A 19,265-nucleotide genomic window follows, 5' to 3' on the forward strand; every position below is an offset into this window, starting at 1 on the left:
GATCTTGTTCAATAATAAAAGTTCAACTGACGTTTCATACCATGCTAATAAGAAAAGGATAGAAATTAGAGAAAACTAGCTATAGTCGATCACCATTACCCTTATTAAATTTGGAAATAAATAAGTAACAATTAAATGAACTATCAAACTACCAATCTCTTTGGAGACAAAATCGAGAACGATCACGTCAATTATAGAATTTATGGTTATAGATATCGTATCTGCTTATAACATGATACTGAGCTAACCTTGCCAGTTTATTATGTGGCTTATGGGCTTAGCTCCCTATCTAAAAGTAAAGTTTCCAACCTTTTATGGGATTAGAGAAGTAAGAGGAGACCACTTCATGGCATGACAGTGCTATGTTATAATAATGAAATGAAAGGCTGAAAAATAGACTGACAGTTCAACTAAGGCTGAAAAGGTTAAAAAAGAGAAGCAAACAATAGAAACCAAAGAAAAGCAACAAAACAAGAGTAAGTACCTACAACAATAGAAAATTGACCTAATAGAAGCACTCCTTTAAGTTGCTTTAAGCTCTTAAGCTCCACTCTAACAGAAGATAACAATAAATTTTTGTAATTTTTGAATAGATCTTGAAAATGACAAAGCTTTTAAGCTAATGAATATTCACATATTAATGGGATCGAGCTAAGATGTTAGCCAAAAGAAAATTTGAAAATTTGAATTGAAATATACACACATTTTTTTTAGTTTTACATTCTGATCATTTTATCAATAATATATTATCTATCACATCAAGATTTGTCTCCACAAAAAGTGGTCTTAACTTAACTAGACAAAATAAAAATTGATCAAAAACCTGAGGCAAATGAAAACTGAACTGAGTCAGGAAAAAACCTTGTATTCATCCCATTTTGGGAAAACATATATATAGATTAGAATTAAACTTGAATATAAAGAGCAGTTAATCTAACTTTTAAGGAATAATATTGACCTATTCACCTAGACACCATTCGATATACCTAGTATTGACATCGAGGTAATAGTCCATAGGTTGCATACCAACCTAATATGAAACTAATTTAACAAAAGAATAGGATTTTTGCCTCGAAAAGGCAAAAGGCTATTTAGGATGAAGTCAATAAATTACTACAACATTAGGGAGGTTTACTACCCCGAATGAATAGCTACTGTAGTCATGGTCAAGAAATACAATGAAAAATAAAAGATGTATGTTGACTTTACCGACCTTAATAAAATATGCCTAAAAGATGGTTTTCCTCTCCCTAACATAGATCAGTTAGTGGATGATAATACTGAGCATAGCCTTTTCAATTTTATGGATGTTTACCCTGGTTACAACCATATTAAAATATTGAAAGAAGATGAGGAAAAAATGATTTTCATTACTGAAAAGGGTTTTTATTGCTACAAGATGATGCCTTTTGTTTTAAAAAATGTAAGGGTAACCTATTAAAGGCTAGTCAACAAGGTTTTAAAAAATCAAATCGATCATAATATGAAGGTATATGTGGACGATATAATATTAAAAAGCAAAGAGCCTGGCCCAACACTTGAAGGACCTTGAAAAGGCCTTTGACACATTAAAAAAATACAATATAAGGCTTAACTCGAGCAAGTATGCTTTTGGAGTTGTGTTGGGTAAATTTCTTAGCTATATAATCAATAAGAGGGGGATAGAGGCAAACCCAAAGAAAATTCAAGCAATCTTGGTCAAAAACCCCTCCAATAATCCTCTCATAAATGGTTATGATATGATTATTTAAGGCATTTTTCGTCAAAAATGTCTTAAATATTTCCAAAAAAATTTAATGGGATTATTAAAGGCATTTCTTGCCAAAAATGCCTTCAATAATCCCTTTATAAATTTTTATAACGTGAGTACTCAAGGCGTTTTTTACCAAAAAAATCCAAATCAGCATAATTTTTCCTCATCAGTCGTTTCCTATTCTTTTTACATGTTATAACGGCACGTAAGATGCACATTCCTTTTACCGTTGAAATAAATTATATATTGTTACAAATCAATAACGTTTGATCTTTATTTGTATGAATTAAAACGTTTGATCTTGAATTGAGCAATCATCAAAATGTTTGATTCTGATTTGAGCATTTAGCTCAACAAAAATTATCCTTTTCTTAAAGTTAATACTAACTCTAAGGAAAAAAGTTTTCAAGGTTAAAAAAAAGTCTAAAACTTTTGAAGAGAGAAACTTATAAAGATTAACATGAATAAAAAAATAATAAAAAATAAAAAAAAAAGAGGGAGAAAGAATCAATCGCCCACTCTATGAAAACTTGTAATTTTAAAAACTATCCTAAAATCATCATTAGCAAAATCCTCGTTTTATATAATCAAGTTTGACAACCATTGACCAATAGATTTTGTTGTTGATAGAAATTAATTAGTATTTTTAGACATTAGATTTAAAAAAATCTTTAGTCAATAATTTGATAAAATGTTAAAATTTTAATTTTAATAATAAAATTTCAATTCTAAGCAATCTTAAATACAAAAACATAAGAAAATAGTTGATTAATTAACTTATTTTTAAACTCTTAAAAAATTGCTCACAAGTCAAGATAGCTATTTTTTTATAAAAAAATTTAAATGGAATTCATGAAATTTAATATTAAAAATGATTTAATAAAACTTTTAATCTAAGATCTTTTAATTTAAGAATTTCAATTTTAGATTAAAATTTTAAATAAATTTTTTTAATATCGAATTTCACAAGTTGTAAATAAAAATTTCATTAAGTCTTGTCTCTCTTTATAATAGGAAAAAAAAGTAAAGTTCTCATCTAGTTAAGTTATTTATTTGATGAATAAACATGATTAGTAATTACATATAAAAAAAATCATTAAAATTTTTTTAACAAGTTGGACCTTATTCATCAATCCTTATTATTTTTTTTAAATATTGTTTTTCTTGAATGGAAAACTTCTGTTTCCAATTACATACAGTCTGTAGCAAAACATTTAATCACTTACCAAACAGAAAATTGGGAAATCTTTACTTTCTTATTGTTTCTGTTATTTTTCTGGGAAATTTCGACTTGCATTATATAAATCGTGGCACAAAGCAGAAGCTTTATTAGACATTGAAAGGGGCCACATCTTATAACACAGAAACTATAGGTTCTCACAACTAGACTTAAAACCATTCACGTTCAGAGCAAAGACATACAAAGGTAGACAAATTCAAGACATGAAGTACACATGCACAAATTTACAAGAATAAGAATAGCTGATGAACTGAAATGAGTTGAGGAACATGATGGACCATTAGCTGCTGCTTTCATGAAATATGGATCTAGTAATCTTCTGTTTCTAGAAAGCAGCATCATCTTCACGGGCATCTGAGAATTCACTTTCCTCCATTCCTTCACCTACATGCCAGTGAACAAATGCTCTCTTGGCATACATGAGATCAAACTTGTGGTCAATTCGGGAGAAAACCTCTGCCAATCATGCATAGTGGGTGGCTGATCATGGATGCTGCACGTTGTACCTTAGCAAGATCACCCCATGGTACCACAGTGGGTGGCTGATAGTTGATACCACACTTGACACCAGTGGGGCACCTCAAATAAAAGACGCATCGTAATCATTCAGATAACAAACCGAAGGCAAAATCAATGTTTTCCCCTTGGCAAACTCTGTGCACTAATGATAATCAGATTGCTTATACATAATTATTTGGAAATGAAATGGAAGAGATGTCTACTAACAAATCTACTAACTGAACTGTCCCCTTAGTTCTGATGGTAGCAACAGCAGCATTGACATCCTTAGGTACATTAAACAGCACGCCATGTACTTCCCATGCCTTGGATCACATTTAGCCATCATGCTTGATGGTTCAAAAACAGCACTTGTAATCCCAGGAACTGATAGCTGCTCATGGTCAGCCTTTGTAGCTGAGATTACTAGGGCATATGATGAGAGCACGATATGGATACAAGGATACAGCACGGGGATATTCTGAAACTCTAAAATGTCCAAACTCTGCGATGTCCACGTTTATGGCACCATCAAACCTCAATGAAGTGGTCAAAGAAGTGATAATTTGGGATATCAAGTGGTTCAAGTTTGTTTGAGTTGGTCTTTCAATGTCTAAGGATCTCCTACAAATATCGTATATAGCTTCATTGTCAAGAAGCTCAGCAACATCTGTGTGTTCAAGGAGGGAATGAGTTGAGGGCATGCTATTATAAAGTTCCACAACAGCAGTAGAAACCTGCACAATTGGGGATAATTGTTCAGTGAATTGACAAAATAATAGTTCAAGCATAGGGTAAAAGAAACCTGTACTTTCTTTTCATTAAACTTTATACTTAATGATCCTGATATGAATCTAGATCATTATCAAGGTCAGAATTTATGGGAACAAATAAATAGAACAAATAAAAAACAAATAGCGGTAGGGATGGATATATCAGAAAATTGGACTTTTTTTATTCTTCCCTAATTTTTTTGTTTGGCTTTTCTGGAAAACAAAATACAAAAAAATGGGTATTTTATGTTATGGCGGATCAGCGAATTATTGGGCCGATCTGGACTTGAACCAGCGTAGACATATTGCCAACGAATTTACAGTCCGTCCCCATTAACCGCTCGGGCATCGACCCAGGAAGAATCATTCCTTGAAGTCTTCAAGAAATTACCTGAGGAGAAGGGTAGATGGTGAAGCCAAGTTTTGACTTCTTTCCATAATCTACAGACAAGCGCTCCAAAAGCAACAAGCCCAAACCAAAACCAATTCCACTGCCAACAGCACTAAATACAAAAAATCCTTGCAAACCAGTGCAGTTATCAGCCAATTTTCTCACTTGGTCAAGGCAAAGATCCACAATTGCCTGACCAACTGCAGTATACAACACCAAAAAAGTTTAAGCCAGTGATCAAATATAACAAAATTGCCAGTACTGTGGAAATGCAGAAAAGATGCTTGTACCTGTATAATGTCCTCTAGCAAAGTTATTAGCAGTATCTTCCTTGCCAGAAATAAGTTGCCCTGGGTGAAAGAGTTGTCTATCTAATAGTCCCTCCTCCAACTTCATCAATGACAGTGGGCTCTAGATCGACAAATATAGCTCTTGGCACATGCTTGCCAGACCCAGTCTCACTAAAGAAAGTATTAAAATCATCCTTGGCAAACACCTAAGGTGGTGTCACTGCAAGCAAACACAAACGAGTTTTATAGGTTCAGATCATGAAATGACAGAGGTTAAACCATAATTCAGTGATCCATTTATAAATCCCATTCAATGTTTATGTCCACTTTGATCTGAAATTTATATTAAGAAAAATAAGTAGTTTCTGGCATGCATTTGTTGCTATTAAATTTGTACTATACATCTGACAATGATAAGCAAAGAGTAAGGCAAGTAGCACAAAAGAAATGACACCAACCAAAAAGAGAAAATTGCAAGGCAAGAAGTTTAATCAAATTGTTCAAAGTCCCTCACTAGGAACTATAAAGTAGAGGAAAAATCGAGAGGAAAACTATAAGAACATAACTACATAAATTTATATGATAAGAAGAATAAAGGAAAACAGAGATGCATTATATTAGAATCATGTCAATTCATAATAGATCCAGGGAAATTTTTTGAATTTCAGTACATACAATTCCACGATGTGATCCTATCCCTGTAAGATGTTCAGTTAGAGCAGACAAGGCGGCTAGCCGTGCCAGTTCCCCAAATGGTGGAGGATCAACAGAAATCCACCACAGGAGATAGCTCTGGTGACTTCGCCATCTGAGCATTGGAAATGCATTTCAAATGGAAATTTATGTTAATAAAAAAGAATTATTTAAATTCTATACCATTCACTTCAATTCAAACCAAATATCTCATTTCCATGCAACAAAACTCACAACAAAAAACTTTCTAATGCTTCCAGTTCCAAAGAAACACCACCAGGAAAAGACAATATGATTATAAAGCAGGATGAACGAGCATTGATATTTGTTCTGCAAAGGAGAATATTATACGTTTTACAAGATTATCAAAACTTGAATGAATGGTAAACAATTAATAGAGCCCAAAACTGCTATGCCTACAGGTGCCCTAGAAGAAAAAAAAAACGAAAAAAAAGAGGAGAAAAACAGAAGAAAAAAGAGTACCTGCAGGCTGAAAAATTCAAAATCAGCCCTCTTCCAGAATTTAATAGGATTCTTACATACGGCCTAATGCCTAATCAAGGAGTAAAATACTGCCATCCATATGAAGTTCATATGATGGAATTAGGGACTGCTTAGATATTTATTAGCAACCCCGACATATTATAAAACTTGTTTGGATATATTGCACTAATATTGGCTGGGAAGAAATCACTCCATATTAGAACTTTGATAGTCTTCAAAGTTTCTGAACTACTGCACGAATATATTCACCCGTTGAATCACGACACATTAGATCCACTAGCATGGCTGCTACAGATGCATTTGCAGAAAATCCTTTGTTAACCATTTCACGAAGAATTTGTATTCCCCTTGATATGTCATTGTTTTGAAGAAATCCTGTAATCATCACATTATAAGAGCAACTATCTGGCATGCAACCATCCACTTCCATTTTACTAAACAGTTTGTATGCTTCATTCTGCAGCCCTTCTTTACAAAGTCCTCTGATCATTATATTATATGTGTGAACATCAGGGTGTATCCCTTTAACTTTGAGAGCACAAAATAATTTCCTTGCAACTTTAAGTCGCCCAACTCGACACAAGCCAACAATTAAGATAGAATAGTGGACAATGTTAGGATCTAACCCACTATTCTGCATTACATGAAAAAGTCCCAATGCCTCATGAATATGACCACGCTTGCATAAGCCATCCAACAAAGTACAATAAGTGATCGCGTTTGGAACTAGGCCACGAGCACTCATTTCTTTCAAAAGTTCTTGTGCAAATGCAAGTCTCCCAACCTGTGACATGCCACCTATAAGAGTGCTGTAAGTAACAACATTAGGGATTACTCCATTTCGAGTCATTTCATGAAAAAGTTCCATTGCATCATCAATCCTTTTAGCTTTACAATATCCATTGATAATGATGTTGTAACTAAATACATTAGGTACACAACCCTTGTTAGTTATTGAATTGAATAATTTTCTAGCCGCACCCATTTTACCTTGCAAACAATATCCATCAAGCAATGAATTATAGGTAACTATATCAGGCTCAACACCTTGTTGACTCATTCTATCAAAAATATTTTGAGCCTCTAAAACCCTACCCTCTTTACAAAGGGCATCAACCATAATATTATATGTGATGACATTAGGTTTGCAATTGATCGCCATCATTTCATTCAATAATCTTGTGACCTCCTTCCACTGACATGAATTACACATACCCTGAATTAAGGAATTATAAGTGAAAACATTAGGTGGAATGCCTTCACCTCTCATTTCCGAGAAAAGCTTCAAAGCCTCGGTTACATTCTTGTCCTTACAAAGGCTATCGATGATAATGCTGTATGTTACAATGTTAGGTGCATAACCTATTTCTCCCATAGTCCTTAGCAATCTAATAGCCCGAATAGTTTCACCTATTTTACAAAGACCATTTACTATGGTAGTATAAGTGATTAAATTAGGCTGACACCCTTCTCGAATCATGTCATCAAACAACCTCACAGCTTGAGCTACTTTACCTCCAATGCAAAGTCCATTGATCAAAGTGGAGAGTGTTATAGTATTTGGTTCAATGCCCAACTTCAACATCTTCCCCAAAACCGAAAACCCAAAATCCACACGATGCAAGCGGCAAAAAGAATTTACCAAAATGCTGAGAGTATAAACATCAGGATTAATTCCTAGTAATTCCATTTTTCTCAACAGAGTAACCGCAGCTTCATAATACTTCATTCTAACAATGGCCCCTAACAATTGATTAAATTCCACAATAGAAGGACGCCGATGCATGTGTAGCATCTCATCAAACTTGTTTAAGGCACCATCAATTTGATCAAACACATACTTGGGTTTCTTCTTGCAATGGGTAGTAGAGAAATAAGAGATTTGGGAATAAAAGAGAGAAGTGGCAGATCTAGGATTACCCGATCCCAATTGTCGAAGATGATCAAAGGCAGAAGAAAAGGAAGAAAGAGAAGAGCTTCTCCAACCCCTCATCATCATCATCGTCATCAAAAAAACAAACCGAAAGCTCCAATTCTTCTTCCTTCAGCTGCTTCGTTGTCGGATGAGACACCCACGCACTGCGCTCAAATGATAAATTACTGCCAAAAGTCCAAACCTGATTTCGGACCCACGCCTAATTGATGCGCTCCATTTAAACCATTTACCTGTTTCAAAAGCCGAGATCGGATCTGGCCAATTTAGGGCTGCTTAAAATCTATCATTCAAATTTTCGTCTATCCCAACTTGGATATTTAAATGATGGTTAATTTAAATATAGAGTGAAATTATATCTGTTGAGATTGAAAATAATCGTAGAGAATCATTATTAAAATATACGTTTAAATTTAAAAGCAACAATGTTGTAAGATAAATTAAAAAATTATTATTATTATAGATTTTAATTTAAAAATATAATATAAATTAATTTTTGTATATATTTTAATGTTATTTAATATTTAAATTCTTAAAAATTTATTGAATCAAAATATTGACATATATTAAATCATATTAAAATAATAATTAAGATCACATATAATATATTAAAATAAATAATTTAATAAAACTCTTAAAGTTAATTATATTTTTTTATATTTTTTCTTAAATCTTTATGTTTACTTTTTTATATTTATTTTTTTATATTTTGTGAAGGATAAAGTTAAAATTTATAAAAACATTTTTTTTTTTTATAAATGTTGATATTAAGTTTCTTAACTTTAACTTATAAACATTTACATTAAATTTATTTTTTTAATAATCACTTTAATTTTTAAAATAAATTTTATGATTCATAATACTAATAAAAATGATGATTGATAAATTTACTTGTAAGCATTAAGTGATGGTATTATAAGTAATGATACTACTTTAATTAAAAAATATAAAAAATAAATATAATTAAGTTTACCATTATCAAATCAAAAGCATTAAATAATGAACAGATGCAAAAATTAAAAATATTCACATGTCGAGCAATCACTGATCAGGTTAGGGACATAGGATTATTACCTCATAACCTTTAGCTTTTATATATTTATACAAGAGCTTTTATATATTTATACAAGAGCAACCTCTCATTTTCTTATTCAAGGACCCAAAAAAAAAAAAAAAAAAGAACTGTGTAATTAACATTTTGGTTCTGTCAGCCATCAGGACGCAGCTAAAGGGAGGAGAATTGGAGCTTTGCATGATGATGCTGATGAGGGGCTGGAGAAGCGCTTCTTCTTCTGCCTTTGATCTTCTTCGACATTTGGAGTTGGTTAACCCTAAATCTTCCATTTCTCTTCCGTTCTTTTTGTTCAATTATTTTTCTGCTTTAGATAATAAAAGGGCTCTCTTTTATTCCCAAATCTCTTTTTACTCTACTACCCATTGCAAGAAGAAACCCAATTATGTGTTTGATCAAATTGATGATGCCTTAAACAAGTTTGATCAGATGGTACATATGCATCCACGCCCTTCTATTATGGAATTTAATAATTTATTAGGAGCCATTGTTAGAATGAAGCATTATGGAACTGCTGTTTCTCTCTTGAGACAAATGGAATTACTAGGAATTCATCCTGATGTTTGTACTCTCAGCATTTTGATAAATTGTTTTTGCCGCTCGAATCTTGTGGGTTTTGGGTTTTCGGTTTTGGGGAAGATGTTGAAGTTGGGCATTGTACCTAATACTATAATATTCTCCACTTTGATCAATGGACTTTGTATTGGAGGTAAAGTAGCTCAAGCTGTGAGGTTGTTTGATGACATGGTTCAAGAAGGTTATCAGCCTAATTTAATCACTTATAGTACAATAGTAAATGGTCTTTGTAAAATAGGTGATACCAGTCGGGCTGTTAGATTGCTAAGGACTATGGGAGAAATAGGTTATGCACCTGACATTGTAACATACAGCACTATCATCGATAGCCTTTGTAAGGACAAGAATGTAACCGAGGCCTTGAAGCTTTTCTCAGAAATGAGGGGTAAAGGCATTCCACCCGATGTTTTCAATTATAATTCCTTTATTCATGCTATGTGTAATTCATGTCAGTGGAAGGAGGTTACAAGATTATTGAATGAAATGATGGTGAACAATTGCAAACCTAATGTCATCACATATAATATTATGGTTGATGCCCTTTGTAAACAGGGTAGGACTTTAGAGGCTCAAGATATTTTAGGAAGAATGATTCAACAAGGTGTTGAGCCTGATATAGTTACCTATTGTTCATTGATGGATGGATATTGTTTGCAAGGTAAAATGAGTGTGGCTAGAAAATTATTCAATTCAATAACTAACAAGGGTCATGTACTTAATGTATTTAGTTACAACATCATTATCAATGGATATTGTAAAGCTAAAAGGATAGATGAGGCAATGGAACTTTTTCATGAAATGACTCGAAATGGGTTAATCCCTAATGCTGTTACTTTCAGCACGCTTATAGGTGGCATGTCACATGTCGGGAGACTTGCAGTTGCACAAGAACTTTTCAAAGAAATGAGTACTCGTGGCCTAGTTCCAAACATGATCACTTACTCTACTTTGTTGGATGGCTTATGCAAGCATGGTCATATTCATGATGCTTTGAGACTTTTTCATGTAATGCAGAACAGTGGATTAGAACCTAACATTTTCCACTATAATATCTTAGTTGATGGCTTGTGTCAAGTCGGACAACATAAAGTTGCAAGGAAATTATTTCGTGGACTCACTGTCAAAGGGGTACAACCTGATGGTTGCACATATAATATAATGATCAAAGGACTTTGTAAAGAAGGGCTGCAGAATGAAGCATATGAACTGTTTAAGAAAATGGAAGTGAATGGTTGCATGCCAGATAGTTGCTCTTACAATACAATGATTCAAGGATTTCTTCAAAACAGTGACACATCAAGGGGAGTACAAATTCTTTGTGAAATGGTTAACAAAGGTTTTGCTGCAAATGCATCCATAGCAGCCATGCCAGTGGATATCCTGTCTAGTGATTCAATGAGCGTGCACTAATTCAGAAACTGTGAAGACTATCAAAGTGATTTCTTCTCAGTCGACATTGGTGCAATAAATCCAAGGAAGTTTTAAAATCTGTAAGGTAAATGTTCAAAGCAGTAACTAATTCCATCCTATTCAGTTGAGATGAAAGCAGTATATTATTCCTTGATTAGGCATCATGCACCCTTCAGTTACCATATTAAATTGAGGAAGAAGACTGAATTGGCATCTTGCAGCCTGCAGTTACTCTTGTTTCTTTCTTTCTTTCTTTCTTTCTTTCTAGGGCACCTATAGGTGTAACCTGCGATGAGCTCTGTTTAATGGTTTACCATTCATTCTAGTTTTAATAGCAATGTAAAGGTATAATGCTCTCCCTTACCGTTCATCCAAAATTTGCTGGTGGCAATTTTTCCCTTGGTTCATCAGTTGAAATTATGGATATTTATTCTTTTGACTTTATGATAATGGTTTGAAAATTACAGGTCTTTTAATCACTGTAAAACATATCACCTTTGTCAGCAAATCACCTTTGTCAATGTACGGCAGGCATTCAACAAATTTCTTTAATGCACCTCTTCGTTTAGAGGCAAATTCATGCAAACTAGAAATATTTTAAGCACCTGTCAAGCCATTAGTAACTGAAAAATGGTACTTGCTTGAAACAATGTTAATGGATGTACTTTAGACTAGAAATTTTGCAATAACATGCTGTTTTCATTTCCCTATTAAAATTTTCCCCTTAAATTTGAGTTCTCATATATTTTTTTAGGGAAAATATGCATATAATATATGTATGATTTTTAGGTTCCATTTACATCTCTGCTCGTGGCAGTACCTTATATGTTAATATAGGAAAAGTACAGAGAGGCCATTGCTTTGCTTCCTGAAATGGAGAAAAGAGTAGTAATGGCAGAATGTTGGAGACTTGGAGGCTAATTTTCAGACTGTTATCTCATTGTTGCACCATCAAATAACTTCATTTTATTGAATCCTTAACTGACTGAATATTCTTTACATAGCTTCCCTTTTATCTTTTCTCAGAAGTTGTCAACTATCCTTCTTTCATATGCTTTCACTTGTCAGTACATGAATAATTCACGTTGCCATTTTCCTATGGAACTGCTAGGATTTGAGCCACAAATCTGTGACGAGTGTCTTAACTTTGCAAAGTTTGTTTTCATCTTTGAAGTAAGTTGGCTGTAGAATTAGGGATATAATCAGATTGAGTTCAAGCTGATATAATATTAAACTTAAGTTCGAGCTTGACTCTAAATTCGATGTTCAAAATTCAATTCGAACTTCATTGAATTTTATTTTTTTAACTCGAGCTTAACTCGAGATAAAAATCAAACTACTCAAGCTCACTCGATTAAGCTCGATTAACATGTAAAAATAAGTTCGATTTTTATATGTTCGACAAAAGCTCAATTATTTGTGTTCGAATTTTATATATTTTATCAATTAAAATAATTAAAATATAAAAGTTCGATTAGGCTTGCGAAAAACTCGAGTCGGATATAAAATACTTGAATTTAGTTCAATCGATAAGTCAAATTATTCGAGTTTAAGTTCGATTCGATAATAATCAGGTCAAATTTAAATTTTATTCGAATCAAATTCAAATAGTTTACAAGTATTAATGTATCATTTATATTCTTGTGTAGAAGCCACTAACGTTTTAGCATGGATTGGTAAGGAAGGTCCTGATGATATTATTTCAATTTCATCCCGTCTTTCTTACATTTTTGTTAGCTACAACTTCTGCCATTCACCCTTTTATATGGTTTTTTTTTTTTTTTAGCTTTTAAATTCTGCCTAATATTTTTTCAAGATTATAAGGTTGAATTGGTGCATTTGCTTGACTCAACTAAGAGCTGACCCAAAACTAGTTTGGTTTAGCTGGATAATCCTTTTCCTTCATTTGCATGGTCTAATGTGTTGGTATCCTGACAATACGCGTATTATTGTAGTGTAAAACACTTATAATTCATGTACTTATGTATATGTGTTGTGCTTTACATAAAAATTATGTAACACAAATCGTATTGATATAGAAAACATAAAATATATATTTATTTTTATTAAATTCATATAAAATTTTTGTTAAAATTTTAACATATTATGTTTGTATCTTTTTTTAATATCGTCGTATTGTATTTTAAATTACATGATAAGAACCAATATTACAAGACATCTTTAATAAAATGGTTAAATACAAAATAATTTTTATACTATACATTTTTTTACAATTTGATATCTAAAAAAAATAAAAATTTTAATTTGGTATTTTATTTTTTATTTTTTTATCTACTTTGGTATTTGAGATTAATATTATTATTCAATTTATTGATATTAACATGACATGAATATTTAGTACGATACACGTTAAAAAATTTAATAAACATTGTATCATCAAGTGCCATAGTATTAAAAGAAAATCTTTTTAAAAATTTGAAATTTTTAATTTTATTTTTAAAAGTTTGAAATATTTTAAAAATTAGAAAAAAAATTAAGATATTTTAAAACTTATGAAAACGTAAAAAATTTCAAAAATTTCAAAATTTTAATAAAAAATATAAAAGTTTTCTAAAAATTCAAAAGAATAAAAATTTTAATAATAATAAAATTCTCTTAATATTAAAAAATTCAAAAAACTTTAAAAATTTTAAAAATAAAAAAATCTAAAATTTTTTCAAGAAATTTAATTTTTGTGAAAAAAAAATCTAAAGATTTTAAATAAATTGTAAAAAATTTATATTTTTTAATCTTACAATTTTAATTTATATATATTTTAATTTTTTTTCAGAATTTTTTGAGTTTTTTTGGATTTTTTAATAATTTTTTAAGTTTCCTTTTTATATTTTTCAAAAAATTTTCCAAAAATTTTAGATATTTAAAAAAAATAGATTTTTTTAATTTAAAAATTTTTCAAAAAATTTTAGATTTTTTTGTTTTCAGTTTTTTAAAGTTTTTGTGATTTTTTTTAAATTTTAAGAAATTTTTATTGTTATGAAATTTTTCATTTTTTATTTTTTGAATTTTTTATTAAATTTGTTAGATTTTTTTAATTTTAAAAATTTTCATAACTTTTTCCAATTTTTAAAATTTTTAAAAATATTTCAGATTTTTTTAAACTTGTTTTATAACTTTTTAAAATATTTCAAAATTTTTAAATTAAAATTTTTTTGAATTTTTTTAATGTTGATGTGACAACTTATAATGTGATATTAATTGAATTTTTTTACATGCATCAATATATTAATATTTTATTAAATGTTTATGTCGTATCAATAATTTAATTAATGACATTAGTACAATATATCAAAATGAATAGAGAATAAAAATTAAAATATTAAATTAATAATTTTATTTCTTTAGATATTCTAGAAAATATATAATATGAGGATTATTTATATATTTAACGTTATTAAAAAGGGCAAGTGATCTTGGAATATCTTTGTACAAACTTGATTGACTAAAGAGACAATTTTTAGAGTTTCAGAATTTCCCCCTTTCCTATTCCCCCACCTTTAACATCCAACGTATTATTTATAATACGTTCACAAGACTTGAGGGGGTTAAGTAGAAGTAAACAGGGCGTTTGAACTGGCGCTTGAACTATTTTTGTCGAGACGAGTACTAGTGCTGATGTGCACCATGGAATACAATATTGGAGGTTGTTCCTTTAACATTCTACTACAAACTGATAATGAGTTTGTTCACAGTGATGGCTTTTATCTCACATTTTCAAGATTTTCTCTGTGCATTGCTCTATATTTAATTTATTTTCCTTTTTATTCTCAATTTGTCATCAGAATAATATAGGTAAGCTACATATGCCAAATGGAACTAATTCCCTTCAGTAGTTAAATCATACTTTTTACCATAATTTTTTACAACACTTCTCATATTTCAGTAGTTAAACCATACTTTTTCTATTGCAATCAAGCATTGCCACTGCCAAACAAGATTTCTAGCCATGCTTTCTTCAATCACAAACACCAATGTCATTTTAAAATCTACAAGTAACAGGAAAAGTTGAGCTCAATTTGAAGCCTATTCTAGATGTCTGATTAAAAAGCTATTATAACATGTTTTATAATGCAGTATCTATTGGTATAAGAATATACAAAACTGATAATTACAAATTTGCAATAATAAGTTCAAGGACGAATGAGGATTGCAGGAGAATGAGCTTTACAGGGTTGTCCTCAGGAACTGTACAACAAAGTAGAGGACTGCCAGAAACAAGGCAATTTGGTATGCATCTCTTTGAAATCCGTCGTCCCTTTGAAAAAACTGATTACAGAAAATAAATTAATGATACAATATGTTAGGACAATGAATTTGTTCATAACCAAGTGTTCCAGTATCTGAATTCTGAAACAGGAAACATGTATCTAAATCCCAAGCAAGAATCTCTTGTAAGACTCTTTTTTTCTTTTTATATACAAAGGAGGTTGAAACTTGGAGTTTGCAAAAGATATTGTAGGTGCTGGAATTCGAATCTCAAGCTTACTGATGTCACATTTTAAGAGTGGTTATGAACTAATTAAGTTAAATTTCGAATTTTTCTTGTGAAACTTTTTACTTCCCACGAATAAGCAAAAAATCTGGCAGTGCAAAATGTTACTAGCTAATTGTTGTGATTTCTAAATTTGACTTTACAGTGATGGAGACAAATCTATTATAGGATTTTTTTTTTTTTAAATGATTAAAACTCATCAAGATAGCTCAATCAAGCCTCATAAAGATCTTGACGAACTAACTTGAAGATAAAATTGAAAAATAATGATTTCATCTGGAAATCTACAATTTACCACTGAAAATAGTGTAGAAAAGCAAGAAACTAGTCTTCACAATGCAATTACAACGAGGATTGAATGAAGTGCTAGAGAAAAATTCTACACAGGTGAAAGGAGTTTAATCAAAGGAAGATATCTCATTTCTTTTTTATTAATTATAAAGAAAGATGAAGCTGAAACTCACCTTAGTTGGATCACCAGAAGGGTCAGGATAAACGTCCAGGTTCTCTTGCTTAGCAGAAAAACGAGTGGACAAGTCCCTCGCTCCATCAGCGAAGTCCTTCCCTGCTTCGATTGTAGCAAAGAGACGACGGGATGTCCAGAAAAATGCCTGAGCAAAGAGTGATGAAGAGGATAAATCCCAGAACTCTTGATGCTCAATCACCTGCCCACTAATCTGGTTCAAAGTGAATTCTGAATTGACTCTTATTATCAGATCTCCGCCTACGCTAGCAACAAAAGACTTAGGCTTCCCTTGAATTGTCCATTTGATACTGAGTACGCTGGTTGAAAGCATCACCATTTCTTGCACTGTCTGTAGTAATAATAGGACAACAAAAGTATAATTAACATAGATTTTGATGGTTCATTATGCTAGAACAGCTCAATAGCTTAAGAGGAATAAATAAACAACCAACACAATTAAACTTGAGACACGCTTTTGGAGCAAGCTAGAAGAAGGATAACGGTCACTTAAAATGATCAACTTTAAGTTGAAAGCAGCAGAAATCAAACTACAAGTCACTTAAAGAATGATTTTATATGTATAAAAGCATATGAAACAAAAACCCTTACCACAGAGGGGTTTTCTAGAGCACCAGTTATCCAAAGTGGTCTCTTGTACTTGTTACGACCAGTAAAACTCCTAACTGGATCCTGCATATTCATGACATTACTCTACAAACTGAGAAATTATTGGCGTCACTATAGACAGATTCACAACAAAGTCTGTATAAAGAAGAAGGAGCAGATTTTACACGCTAAAACTGAATAAGTTAGGATCTTCAGAAGATTAAGTTATGCAGTGAATTCTGGGTAAAAAAAGTCACACAAGCACCTTGTATTTGACAGAAACTGCATATGTTCCAAGCGCACGATTTCCTTCTCGGAGCTCTAAAATATCACGTAGAAGTTGTCTTGCTGTTGATTCCACCAAGGGACTACTAATGCATTCAAACTCATTGCAAAGCTCACCAAAGTCCATCCCATCAACTATCGTATCACTTTCTGATCTCTCAATGGTAGGATCAGCAGATACTTCAGTTCTGCTACTTTCATTTGTAACTGCAACACACCCCCAAGTAATCAGGTCATGTTTTAATACATAAAAACAGCTTAAATTGCAGATAAGACATCAACTTACCCACCGGGTTACTTGTGACAACAACCTTAAAGAATCATTTTCAGTGTATGAGAATATTAGCTTTAGCAATATTGAAAGAAAATATTTCTCTCAAAATTTTTTCATGGGACACCTTTTCTGTCCATAGAAGTGATAAATCCATATGTAATTCTTCAGTGGATACCATAAACCCAAAAGACCACACATGATGGATTTGCAATTGTAAAAGAAAAATCAAAGTCTTTGAAAAATGCTGACTATTTTCAATTAAACAAAACGATCCATTTTTAAATAAATATATAGTAATATATCATTTTAAATTTTTATTTAAAATTATATACAAGTATGAGGTAGTGGAACAACTCTTATATACATGTGACCCTTATAAATCTGCATGCCATGTCAAATGATGATAATCCTTCATTGGTTATTATCAAAACCAAAAGGCAAGCATGAAATACCAGAGATGACAGAACCACTAACTTTTAATATTCTATTCTTTTTGCATCCCTTTTAGTTCTGATGACAGAAGCAACAAAAAGAGAACGTAAAAGGTTAAAACACACCTCTGAGTAGAAAAGGGAAGTGTTGGTGAAGATGAGAGTGCAGGTTGAAATTGTAAAGGCATTTGGCATTCCTGCTGCGGTGGGTTTGACGGTTAATGCAGGCCGCGAGAGCAGAGGAAACGGAAGCCGCACTCATGTCTCTGTCTTTCCATTCTGTTGCAACTCAATCTTCTCTTTTTGTTTTTGTGATTTCGGTTTTTTGGGCGGATAAGGTGGGATTAAATAAATTGTTTGTCGTTTTAAGCTCTGCCACGTCCACTGGATTCTTGTGGTCAACTAATGCCCGATTCTATTCTACACTTTTTTATTCATACTCTGTCCGTCCATTTAATTTACTAATAATCTTTTTCCAATTTTTGGGAGTTTGGAGTCAGTGCTGTATATTACACATGATAACTTTAAATTGATAATATAAAATTATACATGAAAAAAAAAAAAAGCAATACATTTTAAAATTTTGGTTAAAAAAATATAAGTTTCATAAATTTTAAAAAATATTTTATATTTAATATATCAATACAAATTTGATACAAAATTTTATATTTTACATATATTTAATATAAAATAAATATAATACATATGCACAAATTAACATGTTTACTCTTGTGTACTTGAAATACATAACAGCTCATAATTATCAAATTTTGACCAAACATTAAACTATTTAAAGTTTTGAGTTAATCAGGTCACTTGTCAATTTAATAAAAAATATTTTAAAAATATAAATATTTTAAAATTTTAAAATTCAAACATTTAACTCAAGTTATAATTTAATAATTCAATCATAAAATTATAAATTTTAAGGTATATCATAAACTATAAATTTTAAAATATAAAATTCATAAAGTAATTAATTACTAGTTGAAATGAAATTACTTAACATTTTATTAAAATCATATTTTATATTTTAATAGTTAGAAATAATATTTATATTTTAATAAATATAATAAATAATAACTAATAAATAATTATAAATAATAATAATTATTATTTATATTTATTAAAATATAAATATTATTTATTACTATAATAATTAATCTTTATGTAATAAAAAAGAAATATCATATATAAAATTAATAAAAAGGAAATATTTATATTTATATAAAAATTAGTAAAAAAGAAATTAAAATCATTTTTACATTTTTTTATATGAATGTAGATATTTTTATTAATTTTATATATATACATTTTCTTTTATTGATTATTTTTTATTATGGTCAAATAATGAATCATTTTTATTAATATTTTACTTTTTATTAATTTTATATACTATTAATTTTATAATTATTTTATCGATTAATAAAATTTTTTGTTAGATCATCTTTTTTTGAAAATTTCTTATATTTATATATATAAGTTTTTTTGCAATGTTATTATCCACATCTCAAAATATACCAACATATCATTAATATAAGGATATAAAAATTTTAATTA

At 30.7% G+C, this 19,265-nt stretch overlaps 3 protein-coding genes and 1 pseudogene across 7 annotated transcripts; 1 reads left to right on the forward strand and 3 right to left on the reverse strand.

Moving 5' to 3' along the window:
* Positions 1-3,061: 3,061 nt before the first annotated feature.
* Positions 3,062-6,337, reverse strand: LOC111295888 (tubulin alpha-5 chain-like; annotated as a pseudogene). Its single transcript, XR_016326324.1, has 6 exons — positions 6,333-6,337; positions 5,873-5,968; positions 5,621-5,753; positions 4,946-5,151; positions 4,656-4,855; positions 3,062-4,228 (listed from the first exon to the last, which is right to left on the reverse strand). The product of XR_016326324.1 is annotated as a tubulin alpha-5 chain-like (transcript).
* Positions 5,025-8,367, reverse strand: LOC111295884 (uncharacterized). 4 transcript variants are annotated; one of them, XM_089769203.1, is made up of 3 exons: positions 6,122-8,367; positions 5,621-5,968; positions 5,025-5,165 (listed from the first exon to the last, which is right to left on the reverse strand). In XM_089769203.1, the coding sequence occupies exon 1, from the start codon at positions 8,148-8,150 to the stop codon at positions 6,357-6,359; it is 1,794 nt and encodes a 597-aa protein (XP_089625329.1). In that variant the 5' UTR covers positions 8,151-8,367; the 3' UTR covers positions 5,025-5,165; positions 5,621-5,968; positions 6,122-6,356. The 4 variants fall into 4 exon arrangements, with proteins under 4 accessions (XP_089625329.1, XP_089625331.1, XP_089625330.1 ...); XM_089769204.1 differs by having other exon boundaries at positions 5,151-5,753; positions 5,873-5,968; XM_089769205.1 differs by lacking the exon at positions 5,621-5,968 and having other exon boundaries at positions 5,030-5,165.
* A 605-nt stretch (positions 8,368-8,972) lies between these two features.
* On the forward strand, positions 8,973-11,540 carry LOC111295885 (uncharacterized). Its single transcript, XM_022889681.2, has one exon. The coding sequence runs from the start codon at positions 9,328-9,330 to the stop codon at positions 11,131-11,133; it is 1,806 nt and encodes a 601-aa protein (XP_022745416.2). The 5' UTR covers positions 8,973-9,327; the 3' UTR covers positions 11,134-11,540.
* A 3,536-nt stretch (positions 11,541-15,076) lies between these two features.
* LOC111295887 (transmembrane protein, putative (DUF2358)) lies at positions 15,077-18,062 on the reverse strand. The gene is made up of 5 exons (XM_022889685.2): positions 17,832-18,062; positions 16,981-17,207; positions 16,719-16,799; positions 16,108-16,458; positions 15,077-15,417 (listed from the first exon to the last, which is right to left on the reverse strand). The coding sequence occupies exons 1-5, from the start codon at positions 17,965-17,967 to the stop codon at positions 15,316-15,318; spliced, it is 897 nt and encodes a 298-aa protein (XP_022745420.1). The 5' UTR covers positions 17,968-18,062; the 3' UTR covers positions 15,077-15,315.
* Between the last annotated feature and the right edge of the window lie 1,203 nt (positions 18,063-19,265).

Source organism: Durio zibethinus, chromosome 12 (assembly GCF_047325235.1).
Source record: "Durio zibethinus cultivar Kanyao isolate XHJ-2024 chromosome 12, ASM4732523v1, whole genome shotgun sequence".
Lineage (NCBI taxonomy): Eukaryota > Viridiplantae > Streptophyta > Magnoliopsida > Malvales > Malvaceae > Durio > Durio zibethinus.

What these genes read in the sequence shown, in the direction of transcription:
- LOC111295887 (XM_022889685.2), bottom strand. Translation starts at nt 17,967, where the DNA reads ATGAGTGCGGCTTCCGTTTCCTCTGCTCTCGCGGCCTGCATTAACCGT. An exon ending in CTCTAGAAAACCCCTCTGTG is followed by an intron (nt 16,459 to 16,718) that starts GTAAGGGTTTTT and finishes TTATTACTACAG; the next exon opens with ACAGTGCAAGAAATGGTGAT. An exon ending in CTTCTGGTGATCCAACTAAG is followed by an intron (nt 15,418 to 16,107) that starts GTGAGTTTCAGC and finishes TTCTGTAATCAG; the next exon opens with TTTTTTCAAAGGGACGACGG.
- LOC111295884 (XM_089769203.1), bottom strand. Translation starts at nt 8,150, where the DNA reads ATGACGATGATGATGATGAGGGGTTGGAGAAGCTCTTCTCTTTCTTCC.
- LOC111295885 (XM_022889681.2), top strand. Translation starts at nt 9,328, where the DNA reads ATGATGATGCTGATGAGGGGCTGGAGAAGCGCTTCTTCTTCTGCCTTT.